This window comes from Talpa europaea, assembly GCF_964194135.1.
Source record: "Talpa europaea genome assembly, chromosome: 10".
In the NCBI taxonomy this organism is placed as follows: domain Eukaryota; kingdom Metazoa; phylum Chordata; class Mammalia; order Eulipotyphla; family Talpidae; genus Talpa; species Talpa europaea.
The window spans coordinates 73,156,836-73,172,011 of NC_140077.1; the positions used below are offsets into that span (position 1 = coordinate 73,156,836).

Genomic DNA, 15,176 nt, shown 5'->3' on the forward strand with positions numbered 1-15,176 from the left:
AGACACAGCTGATTTTATTCCTCTGGGTTCTCTTTTGGTTAAGTTACTTAAGTAAAAAGCTTATATAGTGCTTTACAGCTCATACAGCATTTATGCATATTAGATGTTCATAGATAAGTATTTTTTGTAGTGTTAATCAGTATTTTAATTTTTTACTTAATTCCATACATAATTTACTAGTTTGCTATGTCTTCAGGTTTATCTTTAATGATTATATTTTACTTTGTCAAGGTAAGATCCCATAACTTTCCTCAGTCATTCCCCTATTATTTAGGGGGAATTATATTTTAGGCTTTTTCACTATTTTAAGTTTGCTGGAGCGGGAGTGTTGATGAGGATAAGTGGATTGGAATCAGGGAAGGGACAGAGAATTAGCCTTCTGACACCAAAGCAATAGCCAGTGTCCTATTCCTATCTTTATGCAGGAACAAGGTTCTCGTGTGTCCCATGAAATCTGCTCCTGTCATGTTGACCCTTTCAGATTCCAGACATGTTGTTCTCCCGGTCGATGACGACTCTGATTTGAATGTGGTTGCATCTTTTGATAGGCGAGGGGAATATATCTATACAGGAAATGCGAAAGGCAAGGTAAGCCTGGAAACTGTGAAGAAACAGAGTCATCCTCTGCAGTCCTTCACTGCATATTGCCCATTCTGTTCCTTTGGAAATGTCTATTCCTGGATTCAGCCTGCCTCCCGCCCCTGCTCATGTAGCCTATTTTTCTCTTATGCCTTAATAATAATTTATATTTTTGGATTTAGAGTGGTCAGAGATTATTTGACCTAGAAAAGGATGGAAGAACCTTTACTAGATGCTAGTAATGAAGAGTCAATACTGAATTATAAAGTTTAAAGATCATGTCATCAAATAGAATTCTGCTCATGAAAATGTCTGATATCTTGATCTGTAAACATTTAATTCAGGCCAGCTTAGTTTAGTCTATAGTTTTGTGGGGTGAGAAGTCAGGTTAGATGAACCTTTGGGGTCATTTTTGAAGAGAATTTGTAGTTATATTAGGTGTCTTGCTTTTTTTTCTTTTTTGAGTGGGGCACGTGGATTGTAAAATTTCGTGGTTATTTTAGAGTGGCAATTTTTAAAAATGTAGAAATATACCATCTTAGCCATTCTTATGTATACAGTTCACTGGCATTCAGTACATTCACATTGTTGTACAGCCATCACCATCTGTCTCTAGAGCTCTCTTCATCTCGCACAGCTATAACTCTGTACTCATGTCACAGTAATTTCCTAGTCCTGCTCGCTCCAGCTCACAGTAGCTACAGTAATTTCCTAGTCCTGCTCGCTCCAGCTCACAGCAACTCTCATTCATTCCACTTTCTGTTTTTGTGGGTTTGGTTATTCTAGTACCTCATATGAGTGGACTCATACAGTGTTTGTGTGTGTATGTATGCGGGGGGCACACTGGCTTATTTCACTTAGCATAATGTCCTCAAGATTCATCCATATTGAAGCATGTGCCAGAATTTCTCTCCTTTTCAAGGCTGAATAATATTCCACTGTATGTATATATTACATTTTTTTTCATTATTCATCTATTGATGGATACTTGGATTGCTTTCACTATTAAACGATTGTGAGTGATGCTAAACATTGTTTTAAAAATACATTAAGGCATAGTTCTTTATTTGAAGAGGTGAAAGACAATACCAGTTAATTAGGTTAAATGGGAATAGAGAAAGAGAAAGCCAGATCTAATTATTGTAAGTTATCACAATACTTACTTTTTTCCCCTCCTTTAAACTTTAGATTTTGGTCCTAAAAACAGATTCTCAGGATCTTGTTGCTTCCTTCAGAGTAACAACTGGAACAAGCAATACCACAGCCATTAAGTCAATAGAGTTTGCCCGTAAAGGAAGGTGAGTGAAGCATGTGTCTATTGTTAGGGGCAGCTTTAAAAGTGAGTAAAGTGCAGATGCAGTAGAATTGAGATTCAGTTTTTTTTTTTTTTTTTAAATATCTTGTTATGATCCAAAGAGGTCTATTTCTTTTTTTTTTTTAATAGAGGCATTTATTTATTTATTTATTTGTTTGTTTTGTTTATACATGCACTGGGTACAGTCAGAAGCGTGGGAGGGTGAGAGAATTCACCAGAGCCAGAGCGGGCAGCAGAGCAGGCAGAAGGACCGAAGTACACTGCTGAGGGGAGCAGCGGGCAGCAGGAGAGGTAGCCATGTGGGACCCTCCTCTGGTGGCCGGGGAGCAGCCGGGGATCAAACCAGCGCCGCGGAGGCTGCGGGCAGCTTCGCAACCCAGCACTCAACTGCTGCGCCACCAGGGAGGCCCCAAGAGATTCAGTTTTTGTGTATATTTTACTTAAATATTTTTAAAAGTTTACTTAAAGTTACTAGACATTCTCATTCTCTGAGAATGAAATGTGTTGTACCAGCAGTGACTTCTTAATGTGGCAGTTGTCAGGCAGGTCCTTTACCTTGAAGACATCTGGGTGGCCTGCGCTTAGAACCAGACTGCCTGGCATGATCAGTTCTGTGGGAAGATGAGCTATTGTTACAGTCAGAATTGATGTTACAGAATTCACATAGTAGCTAAAAATATACTTTACTCACATAAAATCTACTTACCATTTAATTTCAGATGTCTTTCTGTTAAATTTGGTTACCCAGCTAGAAGTAGAACTGTTAACAGAAATAAAAATAGTAAGAGACATGACATTTATCCTATTTTGTATAAGGAACTCACACACATACTTGAAGGATGTACATTCGTGTTCAAAATTTTCTTGAACTGAGATGTAATAATGCAGTGAAGTCTGTAAGAAGGTGGTAAAATGATGTATTTTAGATATTTCTAATGTTATTAATAAAACGAACATTTTAAAATGACATTGTGAACTCACTAAGAAGGGTATATTGTATGTAAATTAGGCCAGAGAGATGCAGTCTTTATATATATCTAACCAGTGAATTGAGCGTGTTGGTTTCAATTTAGAGGTCTTGGATCTCAGTCAAATACTGATTAGTTTGAGTAAAGGGCTCAGGAATCCACAGGAAGTATAAATCATATTCTCACTTGAGATTATATTTTAGTCAGAGGTGACGAGTAGATTCAGAAATATTCTACTGTACTACTTAGAATTATCCTGAGCCTTTCCCGTTTATTAGGTACCGTTCTAAGTAACTGATAGTAATAGAAAATGTTAACGGGAACAGATTTTGATCTCTGGTGTTGGTTTTTTTATCTTTTCTGTAGTTGCTTTTTAATTAACACAGCGGATCGAATCATCAGGGTTTACGACGGCAGAGAAATCTTAACCTGTGGAAGAGATGGAGAGCCGGAGCCTATGCAAAAATTGCAAGATTTGGTAAATAGGTATGTGTTGCACCTCGACTAATGTGTGAGAATTCCTGAGCTGTGCTCGGGTTCAGGTTCCCCTCGGGCACTTTCTTTGTCCTTTAGGACGCCGTGGAAGAAGTGTTGCTTCTCTGGGGACGGGGAGTACATAGTGGCAGGCTCGGCCCGACAGCACGCCCTGTACATCTGGGAGAAGAGCATTGGCAACCTGGTGAAGATTCTCCATGGGACAAGGGGCGAGCTCCTTTTGGATGTAGCTGTGAGTAGAAGAATGAGAAGTTGCTGTTGTTACTTATGTGATACAGAAAATTTTGGATCCATCCTCAAAACTGATTTTTCTTTCCTTCATTAAAATTTAGTGGCATCCTGTCCGGCCCATCATAGCATCCATTTCTAGTGGAGTGGTGTCCATCTGGGCACAAAATCAAGTGGTAAGTATTTTTCTGGTTTAATTGCATTGAAACTAAATACCCGGGCCTCCCCTGGTGGCGCAGCGGTTGAGCGCTGGCTTGCGAAGCTGCCCGCAGCCTCTACAGCGCCGGTTCGATCCCCGGCCGCCGGGCGAGGGTCCCACATGGCGCGCAGACCTCTCCTACCGCCCGCTGCTTCCCTCAGCGGTGTACTTCATCATTCTGCCTGTTCTGTTCCCTGCTCTGTCTCTGGTGAATTTTCTCACCCTCCCGCACTTCTGACTGTACCCAGTGCTTGTATAAATAAATAAATCTTTAAAAAGAAAAAAAAGAAACTAAATATCCTTTCTTTTTGTCAGAGAGTCTTACAGATAGTAAGCAAGCTGTTACTTTATTTTTATTTTGAATGTCATTTGTGTAACTTAACAGGTTCAGTACATTTAGTTTTGCCTTTGATGGGAAGGTCTTGGTGCAAAGCTGATTTACTGTTGTGAGGGAGAAAGTCTAGTGTACTTTGTTAATTTTTCTGTTTCTTACCTGAGATTTTCATTCAGCTCAGTTTCTGTTTTACATCTCGTTTTCATTTTGAAGCACCTTTAATTATATTTGGAGTGTATCATTAAAATACTTGACATTTTACCTTATAATTATATCCTAAATAGATTAAAGAAGGCAGTTATTTATGGAAGAATTGAAGTTGATAACTTGGAATGTTTAAAATAGGAAATAACCTTAAGAGAGTAAGACCTGTGTGTAGCTGATTTTTATTACTTGCCAAATTTGCTCCCAGAATTCTGAGTCTCTTCATGCTCAAACTTTTTGTTTATATCATTAATGTTTAGATTATAGACTAGATTATAGACTTGCTTTCTCATGTGGGTAAGTAGTTTTGTTTTGTTTTGGTGTAGGAAAATTGGAGTGCATTTGCCCCAGACTTCAAAGAGTTGGATGAAAATGTAGAATACGAGGAGAGGGAATCAGAATTTGATATTGAAGATGAAGATAAGAGTGAGCCTGAGCAGACAGGTAACAGATCACAATTGCAGATAGAAATTCCCAAAGGAAAAATGATTGCTTTACTCAGTAATCTTTCTTAATTTGTGTTGAAAATTTCCTTCTGCACTTGGTCTAAAGGGTCACTTTTTTCTTTAAGCTTACACAGTTTTGACAGTGTTTTGAGAATCTTTTTTGTAGAGCATCCACTGAGGGCTTACATGGCATTACAGGGGTGCAAGCAGCTCTCTTAACATTTTACTCTGTATTTGCTGATTAATTGCAGATGATAAAATGAGGGTTTACGTGCAGCACCTGGCAGTTCACCCACAGATGCCAGGTGCTCAGCCGGTATCATGACAAAGGTCAAGCGCATGCGCTCTCAAGTCAGGCTGCCTTTGGCAAAATAGTCTTTACACTGGAATTTCCTTTTCTGCAGAATAGGGGAAATAGTAGTATCTGCCTCTTAGGTTCGTGGGGGATAGATAATTCATGAAAACACATGGTTGCGATCATGTTTGTTTTTATTTTTATTTCTTCTGAACTCTATATAGGAAGCTCCTTGCGAATAAAGCTCTGACTTTTTATCCTCTGGTACCTGACACAGAGTCTTCAACCTAGTAAGGGTTCATGTGTATGATTGCTTAGTGTGCCTGGTTGGCATTGCCAGTGAGTAAAGAGTGCCACATCATTATCTACTGGACCCCTTGATGGTGCCAGGAATCAGGGAATTGGATTGAGGTCAGCGCTCTCCAGCTTGAAATTGCCGGTCCTCACTGTGTAATATCATACAGCTACATACTCCTTATGTTTTAGCAAGAGCCTCAGGGGTGCAGGTGATTCTGGGTTGTGTTGGTATTACTGTTATGTTCTGTGATGCCTTCCCACATTCCCACAGAAATTGGCCCTCCTCCCCATCTTTTAGCACATTGCATGCACTCTTGCTGTGGCAATTACTCTATGGATTGAAATAATCTGTTTGTATTGCTCTCCTTAATTAGTCAATGAAGCTTTTATTGAAGAAGCACTCCTAACTTTCTTGGTCAGCGCTCTGTTCCCAGTACCTGGCACATGTTGGAAATTCAGCACATGTTTTTTGAATGATAAAACGAACTGTTTCGTTTCCCTCCTTCGTTTCTCCTGAGTTTCAGTTTGTGGAAATCCTTAAACTGTTAGTAAATGGCAGCTTTGCTTGTCATCTCACACCTTGCTGTGTTTGTCCTGCAGGTGCTGATGCTGCAGAGGATGAAGAAGTGGATGTCACCAGTGTGGACCCTATCGCCGCCTTCTGTAGCAGGTGAGGCCTAGAGCGCAGGCCTCGGGCTGCTGCGCCTGTCTGCTGTTGTGCCCCGCTCTCTCAGGCCCCTGGCTGCTTGCCCCGCCTGTGTCTGCTGTCACACTGCTCATTCCCCCGACTGTTCTTTTAGTCCCCTCTGCTTACGAGTGTGAAGAGATACCTCCTTTGGTGTACAAGAACTTCACCCCCTCCCCCTAACAGTCTTCAGCAGCTGAAATCATTCATGCTATTGATTTTACTACTGATTTCATGAATCGTGTGTCCCCTCTTGGCTTGCATAAAGTCTCCCTCCACACTGCTGCTTATGGTTACTGTAGGTGGTTCTGCCCCAGAGGAAGGGTTCACGGTTTAAGCAACTGTCTCCTCTTTTTTCCGATCCCTTGTCTGATCCTGTTCCAAATAGTGATGAAGAGCTGGAAGATTCAAAGGCTCTGTTGTATTTACCCATTGCCCCTGAGGTAGAGGACCCCGAAGAAAACCCCTACGGCCCCCCACCGGATGCAGTGCAAACCTCCCTGCTGGATGAAGGGGCTAGCTCAGAGAAGAAGAGGCAGTCTTCAGCAGACGGGGCCCAGCCACCCAAGAAGAAACCCAAAACCACCAACATAGAACTGCAAGGAGTGCCCAACGACGGTGAGCGCCGCCGCCGCTCGCGTTGCCACCCGCCACGGCTCCCCCCAGCATGGCCTGTAGCTCCATAAAAAACGTTTTCCCTAAGTTGTTTTTTCTTATAGTGCTTTGCACCTTTGTAAAACTGCATCTGCTTTTACTTCTCTTTTAAAATGAAATCCTGCCTTACATTACTTAAATAACATAAGTTTTGTAACGTCTGCCTGGGAGTTTGTTTCAGCAACGTCCTTTTCCTGCTTTTCCCCTGTGGAGCACTTTTATTAGATGATAAAGTTTAGTCATGTATGGGCAATCTTTATTCTTCCTACCTGCTTTTACAATCTGGTGCTGGAAGCCTTTATTATAATGTCTTGGCATCAGGAGGGCATGTGCGTGTGTGCATGCATGCGCACGTGCTGTTGGACATCTTTCTCTTTTAGCTAATTACAGCTCAGTTATTCAGCTACACATTTCCCTGTTCTTTCAGTTGTGTGCCCACTCTGTTTTCAGGCACCACTGTATGGGTTATAGGCCATTGCTAACTTTTCCATCAACTCTGCAAGTGGTTTTACTATCCCTGCTGTAGCGGTGGGAGGGCTCAGGGCAGGATCTCTGTGACCTGAGCAGACGGGGTAAAGGAGGAGTTCTGGAGCCCTCAGTGGCTTTTTCAGGCTTTTATTGGGATTTACCAGGTACACGGTAGGCAGGGGTGCCAGGGTGCTGGGAGGCTGGCAGGCCTCCCAGCACCCAGCAGGTCTTAACTCATTCTGGACTCTCTGGCATTCTCTCATGGCCTTCGCTGCTCTGCTCTTACGCTGGCATCCCCGTGATGCTACCCTTATAAGCCCAGTCTCAGCCCAGGTGTACCCACTTACATATGCCCACACCCTACTCCAGGTGCCCGCCATCAGGCATGCATTCAGGACTGCACATCCATCCAATGCTAATGGCGGGAAGGCAAAAAAGCCTTATATCATTTACTTACCCTATACCTGCTTAAATTGAGGGTTTGAGAGGTTATTTCGCTTGCCTGGGGTATCGGAAAGTAATGGAATCAGGATTCTAATCCTGATCTGTCTAATTCCAAAGCCCATTCCCTTTCTGTTCTTGCCAGACAGTGTATGCGTGCAATTCTCCTCTGACTTGTGTGAGAGGGTATCGGGGATTTCTTTCAGCTTCCTTTTCAATTTTCAGCTGCTGTGACTTGGTGTGAACTATTGGCCTTGTGGGCTCTTTCGCTTAGCAGCTATTTCTCATTCAGTAGCCACTTCTCCATACCTTTTAATGAATGACACAGCAAACTTTTCCCCTTGTGCTAGTGGATCTGAGATGTGAGAGCAGCATTCCTTGCTCCCGGACAGTGGTGTGCTGTGTGCTCGGGTGGGCGCTGGGACTGGTGCTGTGTTGGTTCCTTTCCATCCCTATCTGTCTTTTTACAGAAGTCCATCCACTACTGGGTGTGAAGGGGGATGGCAAATCCAAGAAGAAGCAAGCAGGCCGGCCTAAAGGATCAAAAGGTAAAGAGAAAGATTCTCCATTTAAACCGAAACTCTACAAAGGGGACAGAGGTTTACCTCTGGAAGGATCAGCGAAGGGTAAAGTGCAGGCGGAACTCAGCCAGCCCTTGACAGGTAAGGACACTGGGAGCGCTGTGGCTTGCTTGTGGCCTTGCTTTGTACAGCTCCTGACTCCATTTAGTGTTTTTTTCTTCCTTTTTTTCCCCAGTGGCAGATAATCTCTGTGTTTTAAGCTGCCATCAAAGGCAGGCTTTGCCAGATTTGGCTTAATTCAGTGGCTCCACACACTGGGCCTGTTAATAGATTTCAAGGGATCTGCATTCCCCTGGTGTTGTATGCAGGGTATTGGGTGAATATTTTTGTGGGGAAGATAGCCATGGCTTCATCAGATGTCTGTAGGAACCCGTGACCCATGAAAGGGTAAGAACCCCTGAGTTAATTCATTTCTTTGCTTGTATTTGCTCCTAAGTTGCTTGTTTTGTTTTGCTTCAAACAGAAAAGCCAGGCTGATAACCAGGGATGTAAGCTTGCTTTATCCAGCCTGAAACAGTTTAGCTTTAGTGTCTTTTCTTTCTACCCAGTTGTTCAAATCCCAGAGGTGGTGGTTCTCCCTCCTCGCAGTCTAGGAGCAATAGTGAGGCTGTGAGTAGAACCATCGTGTGAGGGGAGATGTGGGGTTTGTTCTTCCAAATAGGAGGAGATTACCAAAAAGGGAAAACTACTAGCTGTATCTAGATAGCTTATTAACATCTAATCCTTTTGAAAAACAGTGAATTTGTTTCAAAGTAAGTTTCTCACTTCTCCGTAGTACAGGGATTCTTTTTTTTTTTTTTTAATTTTCACTTACTTATTTTTTTAAGTTTTTTTATTTTTATTATTATTATTTTTTTAAGATTTATTTATTTTATTTATACAAGCACTGGGTACAGTCAGAAGCGCGGGAGGGTGAGAGAATTCACCAGAGCCAGAGCAGAGAGTAGAACAAGCAGAGTGACAAAGTACACTGCTGAGGGGAGCAGCGGGCGGCAGGAGAGGTCTGCACGCCATGTGGGACCCTCGCCCGGCAGCCGGGGATCAAACCAGCGCTGCAGAGGCTGCCGGCAGCTTCGCAACCCAGCGCTCAACCACTGCGCCACCGGGGAGGCCCCATACAGGGATTCTTATTAGGAGGTGGAAAACAGTTTCACTTTCCTGTCAAATAATTGTGACCCAGGCTAACCAGTCTCTTGTTTGGAAAATATTCATCAGATTAGTTCATTTCTATTAAATTATTCTTGGGTTTTGGAGACTTTGTGTTGATGTAAGCACTGCTTTAGTTAATACAATGCTGTAAGTTTTCTGTGACTAGGCCAGTAGACTCAGAGGTAGGACTGATAAAATGTCAGTGTTTCTATTCAGGTTTTTTACACTCACTTTAAAATTTTAATTTAAATGGGTTAATCCAAATGCGCTGGTATGAACTTGAATGCTAAATAGAATCCTTAAGTTCATGCCCTTAATTCAGTCATTGTGAATATGAGTTTTCTTATACAGAGAAGCTGAACAGACTCACTGACCCATCATTTTGAGTCTTCCACCTCAAGTTTGCTAGATTTAGACTTTTAGTTTTTCACAGCCTTATATCCTACCTCATTTTTCCACACTGACGACATTTATGGTGCTCCACTGAAGCTCAGTCACCACCTCCACATGCAGTCCCCCTGAGGTTAGGTCTTTGTCTATTTTTAAATAGTTTCAAATAGTTATATGGACATTGCCAACAAAGGTCGCAGGTCAGCTATTGTCTAAAAATAGAAATGATCCTTCTGTAGCCCACTTCTTGCTCAAGCTGATGTCTCTACAGAAGAAACATGATTTAAAGTTTAAACGGATTTTTCTGGCCCAAAGAGTTGCGATGTTTCAGGCTCATTTAAAATGTGGTGAAGCATGTTGAATTTATTGCTTCTCAGCTTTTTTTTTTTTAATGAGTTATTTTATTTATTTATTTATACATACATAAATACATACATACATACATACATACATACATACATACAAGCACTGGGTCCTGTCAGAAGCGCGGGAGGGTGAGAGAATTCACCAGAGCCAGAGCAGGGAGCAGAGCAGGCAGAAGGACCGAAGTACACTGCTGAGGGGAGCAGTGGGCGACAGGAGAGGTCTGCACGCCATGTGGGACCCTCCTCCGGTGGCCGGGGAGCAGCCGAGGATCGAACTGGTGCTGCAGAGGCTGCGGGCAGCTTCGCAACCCAGCGCTCAACCGCTGCGCCACCAGGGAGGCCCCTGCTTCTCAGCTTCTTTAAAACCTGTCTGCAGTTAATCATCTGCTCTATCATAGTAAATGTATAGTAAAGAGACCATTTACTGTTTTGAAAACTCATTTTCCCTTCAATAATACAATGATCTCACCTTTTAATTATGTTGATGTGGCCACTAATAGTAACTAAATATATCTGATGTTTTCCAAATGGGGTTTCTGTCCAAGGCACCACAAAGCACTGTAAGATTTCACACCTCAGAGTGTACAGGGTGGTGTTTCTGAGTTTAGCTTCAAAAATGTCTAAATGAGAGTCAAAATCAATATGTTGGGACGTTAACTCCATGACATTCTCAAAATACTGAATACAGGTTGCAGTGAAATTTTGAACTCTATGTAGAACACATATTTTATTTAGTATTTGTACATACCAGCATTTCAGAAATTCTGCAGGAATAGTGGCTGGATGCCATTATCAAGTGCTATTAGTTTATTCCCACTCCCTTTGGGGATAAGGTACTGGCCTCACTAAAAGCTAGAATTTGGGGGCCCCCTGCTGGTGCAAAGGGTTAAGTCTCAGCAGTGTGAAGCTGTCCGCAGTGAGTTCCATCCCCTGCCAGGGAGCTAACCCATATGGCATAGCAGACCTCTCCTGTCTCGCCCTCTGCTCCCCTCAGCAGTGTATTTCATTTGATCTGCCTATTCTGCTCCCCGCTCTGTCTCTGGGGAATCCTCTCACCCCCCCTGTACCTCTGGCCTGTACCCCAGTTTTTGCATGCATAAATAAATAAATCTTTTTTCAAAAAAGCTAGAATTTGTATTTTGAAATAGTAGGGTGCTTCAAGCAGGGTTTTTGCTTTCCATACTGTTTTTATTAGGCACTTGAATTGGTGGACCTTAGAAGCAACTATTTTAAAAAACAGCTCCACCCTTTAAATGAATTAGAGGAAACTTTCACATAACAGGACCAGGGTGATGTATTTTCTGACAAGTACAGACAAAAAGCTGCATAGAAATCCCTGCAACCAGCCCTTCAGTGTCGCCAGCATTGCGTCCTCCCATACAGTCTGTACTTCTCCTTCCCATTTTCTCATTGGCCTTGATTCCTTGGCCTCTTCCTGAATGGAAACTTCCAAAACTGAACTGGCCACATTAAACTCCAGAGTGTGTCGAGGAGCAGGACCACTGATAAACTTCAGTGAAGCCTGATGGCTTGTTTCCAGAACTTCTCAGAAGGGCTGCGTCCAGCTGTCAGTGAGCACAGTGTGGTGTGCTGCTTTGTGGCAGTGGTGAAGCCAGATATCACTGATAATGGCTATCAAAAGCTATAGCCTTTTGAGTGGAATTCTTGGGTGGGGTTTGGGCTTCATTCATCACCATGGTCAGCTTGGCAGGCCCAGAGCACGCAGGGACTAGTGGGTTTCTGCCACTGATTTTCCCATGCCCTGTCCAAGGCCACAGTGGAATTTGAATCTTATGTTCTTCCACACCTTGGAGAGTGTCGATAAAAAGCAGCATGCCGTCATGGTAGAATGTCCTCCAGATGCTGAGAAATGAATCCTGATCCTGAGGCTGAACCATCTTCTCAAATCAGTTCAGTGTGAGGATTGTTTGTTAGACTCAAGGCTTTGTGAAACTACCCCCTCTGCCTCCAGACTTCCGCATTAGAGCCAGATTTTGTAAAGGTAGGATTATAGGTGTTGGCTGTGTTACTGAGTAAGTCAGAGAGAGCTGTTAATATCTGCAGTTGACTGCTTACTAATAAAAACCGTTTACTGTTCCCTGATTAGTCCCGACAAAGCTGTTAAAGTCTGTTTGCATGTTGCAGTAGGAGATTATGTATTTCAGGGGGAGATTGGAACATGTATAGTCCTTTATAGAAATAATCTGTTCACCTGGGATCTGGGACTCCAGAACATTCTTCCCTGTCAAACAGTTTATCGATATTGGTAGCAGCAGTGGGCTCACATCTATGAAGACACCCTTTTTTTGATGAGTGAAGACCCACCAGTGCAGCTTAATGAGGGTAACGCTGAGCTTCAGACTTTTCAGAAAGGCCAGGTCAGCATAGTCGGCACCATCTAGCAGAGTCCTTCAGTTACCTGGTTATCAGGCCCTCTCCAGAGGGCAGTCCGCGGGACAGAAGCTTGAGAGATGGGCAGAACCACCCGTGTCCTGGTTGCCCTGTGATTGCTGAGGATTACCCAGGAGTGGGGGTCCTTGGCCGTAAACACCAGTAGCCAGCGTGACAAAGCCGGGCCCTCTCATGTACGTGAAGGGGTTGCTGGTCACCTGGGTCTATAGGGATGACAAAGTCCAGAGCAGTCAGAGATGCCTGGCCTGGGGGTGCAGATTTTCCTCATTCGGATGCACACTGCCTCTCTGTGGTGGTGCCCTGCTTGCTGCTCGTGTTCACTTGCCTCCTGAATTTGATTGTTATGAATGCTTGGTGTTGTGTAAGCACATGTCTTCTTTTTCTTTTTTTAATTTTTTTTTTTTTTTTAAGATTTATTTCTATAAGCACTGGGTACAGTCAGAAGCACAGGAGGGTGAGAGAATTCACCAGAGCCAGAGCGGGGAGCAGAACAGGCAGACCGATGAAATACACTGCTGAGGGGAGCAGCGGGCATGGCAGGAGAGGTCTGCCGCGTCATGTGGGACCCTTGCCAGCGGCTGGGATCGAACCAGTGGTGCAGAGGCTGCGGGCAGCTTTGCAGCCCAGCGCTCAACCGCTGCGCCACTGGGGAGGCCCTGTCTTCTTTTTCTTAACAGTCAGTCTTTCAAAGACTAATATCTGAATCCCTGCTAAAATCACTTGACTGATTATAGATTGTTTTTCATTCTGTGTGATATTAGCTGACTAAGATAATGGAAAATCAACATTCAGCATTTTCTTAGGCCTGGGCTGAGAAACCCTGGCTTGGGCTGCAATTGGGAGATGCTCGTTTTCTTGATGTTGTATTACTGGAAATTTTCTTCATGTTGTAACAAAATAACAACCTGTCCTTGGGGCGGGTTTTTAATAAGCCTGGAGGGCTCCTCCTGGGCTGTGGTTGTGTGTCTTAGCCTTCTCATGGTATTGCTTGCTCTGGTGTTGGTTTGTTGCCTGGTGCCTCACAGCTGTTTTTTTCCTTTTTCTTTTTTTTCTTTTTGGCCTGTCCACATGGATAGGGTGAGAAACAAAAATCCCAGCTGACCGCAGCCAGTCAGCATATTGTGATTTGCTAGTCATCCTGAGTGCCCATTATTGAAGCCACCAATCTGTGATGAAACTATCTTCCAATCAGGATTTTGACTTTAAAATGCCAAGCTAGGGCCTCGCCGGTGGCGCAGCAGTTGAGTGCTGGGTTGCAAAGCTGCCCGCAGCCTCTGCAGCGCCAGTTTGATCCCCGACCACTGGGTGAGGGTCCCACATGGCGCGCAGACCTCTTCTGCCGCCCGCTGCTCCCCTCAGCAGTGTACTTCGTCAGTCTGCCTGATTTTCTCTCCCCTCTGGCTCTGGTGAATTCTCTCACCCTCCCACGCTTCTGACTGTACCCAGTGCTTATATAAATAAATAAAATAAATCTTTAAAAAAATAAAAATAATAATAAAATGCCAAGCTGTATTCATTTTTAAATGATTAAAAATTGTTCCCACAGGGGACAATCAGGAAGTAGTTAAAAGTGTTGATGTCGAGGTGTTGAGAACCTTGGAGTAGATTTTTCTCAGAATTTTTTTTAAAAAATTAAATCAGGAGTCATCATGGTGTTTATGTTGAGAGAGAGCTGAAAAACGTGCTGAATACTCTTTTATCTTGTTGGACCCTCTGAGGTTTATTCGTTTTCCACAACATGGCATCCAGGAGTGTTTGTGTCTCGTGACTTAAGCCTCTTTGGCAAATGATACAGCCTCTTTGGCAAATGATAGTGTATTTTATTGCCAGTTTTCAGCTATGATTTTTCTTTAAAAATCAGGTTCAAAACAAAGTTTATAAATGGTTACTTTCATAACTTGGGCAATTATTTTTTTAACCACTTTGCCTTCAAGTGGTGTATACTCCTATTCCACATGGCGTCTGAGAGGGTCTTCCTCACCTTGTACCCGTTTCACACTTTGTAGTTAATCTTTCACAGAAGCCCATGTAAGGATGTCCCTCAGAGGTTGAACAGCTTCTATGGAATAATCAGGGAAGTTTTCATTTGATTTTACTATTTAGGATTTTATTTATAGATTAGTTAAGTGCATTGAAATGTGGGCAGTAGTTTTCATTAACATTTCACTGTATCTAGGACTCTGAGGTAATGAGAATATGACTTAGGGAACAGGATGCTTGGAAAAGGGTTTGTTGCTCACTACTAAACATTTGGTGACTGAATTAGCCAAATAGTTGAAAGCTTAGAAGATGTAGAACCCTTAGAAGATGTAGAATTTCCTTTACGTAACATGCTTTTCAGATTATAAGGTGTTATTTATTATGCCTTGGAGAATGGTTAGCAGCCTAGAAAATGTGGGGAACTCTGATCAGTTTGCACCTCCCCTTCCCACCCTTCGGGGCAGGACTTAACAGTCTTGGGGTGGGGATTTGGATTGTTTCTTCAGCAAAGAGCAACTGGGAGATCATAACGTAAAGGTGGGGAATCTCATTGTCCGTGTGTATCTGTGATTTGTCATCAGCATCCATCGGCGTTTTTGTTCTTGTGAGTGACTGGTCTAAATTGATGCTAAAAGAAACCTCTTTGTTTCTGATCTGTTCAGCAGGGGGAGCGATCTCAGAACTGTTATGA

The 15,176-nt window shown here is 43.0% G+C and overlaps 1 protein-coding gene across 2 annotated transcripts; it reads left to right on the top strand.

Annotated features, from left to right (window-relative positions):
* Positions 1 to 447: 447 nt before the first annotated feature.
* RBBP5 (RB binding protein 5, histone lysine methyltransferase complex subunit) lies at positions 448 to 15,176 on the top strand (the record flags this gene model as incomplete). Of its 2 annotated transcripts, none has more annotated exons than XM_084244858.1 (10): positions 448 to 588; positions 1,768 to 1,877; positions 3,229 to 3,348; positions 3,436 to 3,589; positions 3,690 to 3,761; positions 4,649 to 4,766; positions 5,961 to 6,030; positions 6,434 to 6,663; positions 8,079 to 8,270; positions 15,151 to 15,176. In XM_084244858.1, the coding sequence occupies 10 exons, from the start codon at positions 448 to 450 to the stop codon at positions 15,174 to 15,176; spliced, it is 1,233 nt and encodes a 410-aa protein (XP_084100984.1). The 2 variants fall into 2 exon arrangements, with proteins under 2 accessions (XP_084100984.1, XP_084100985.1); XM_084244859.1 differs by having other exon boundaries at positions 8,079 to 8,156; positions 15,148 to 15,176.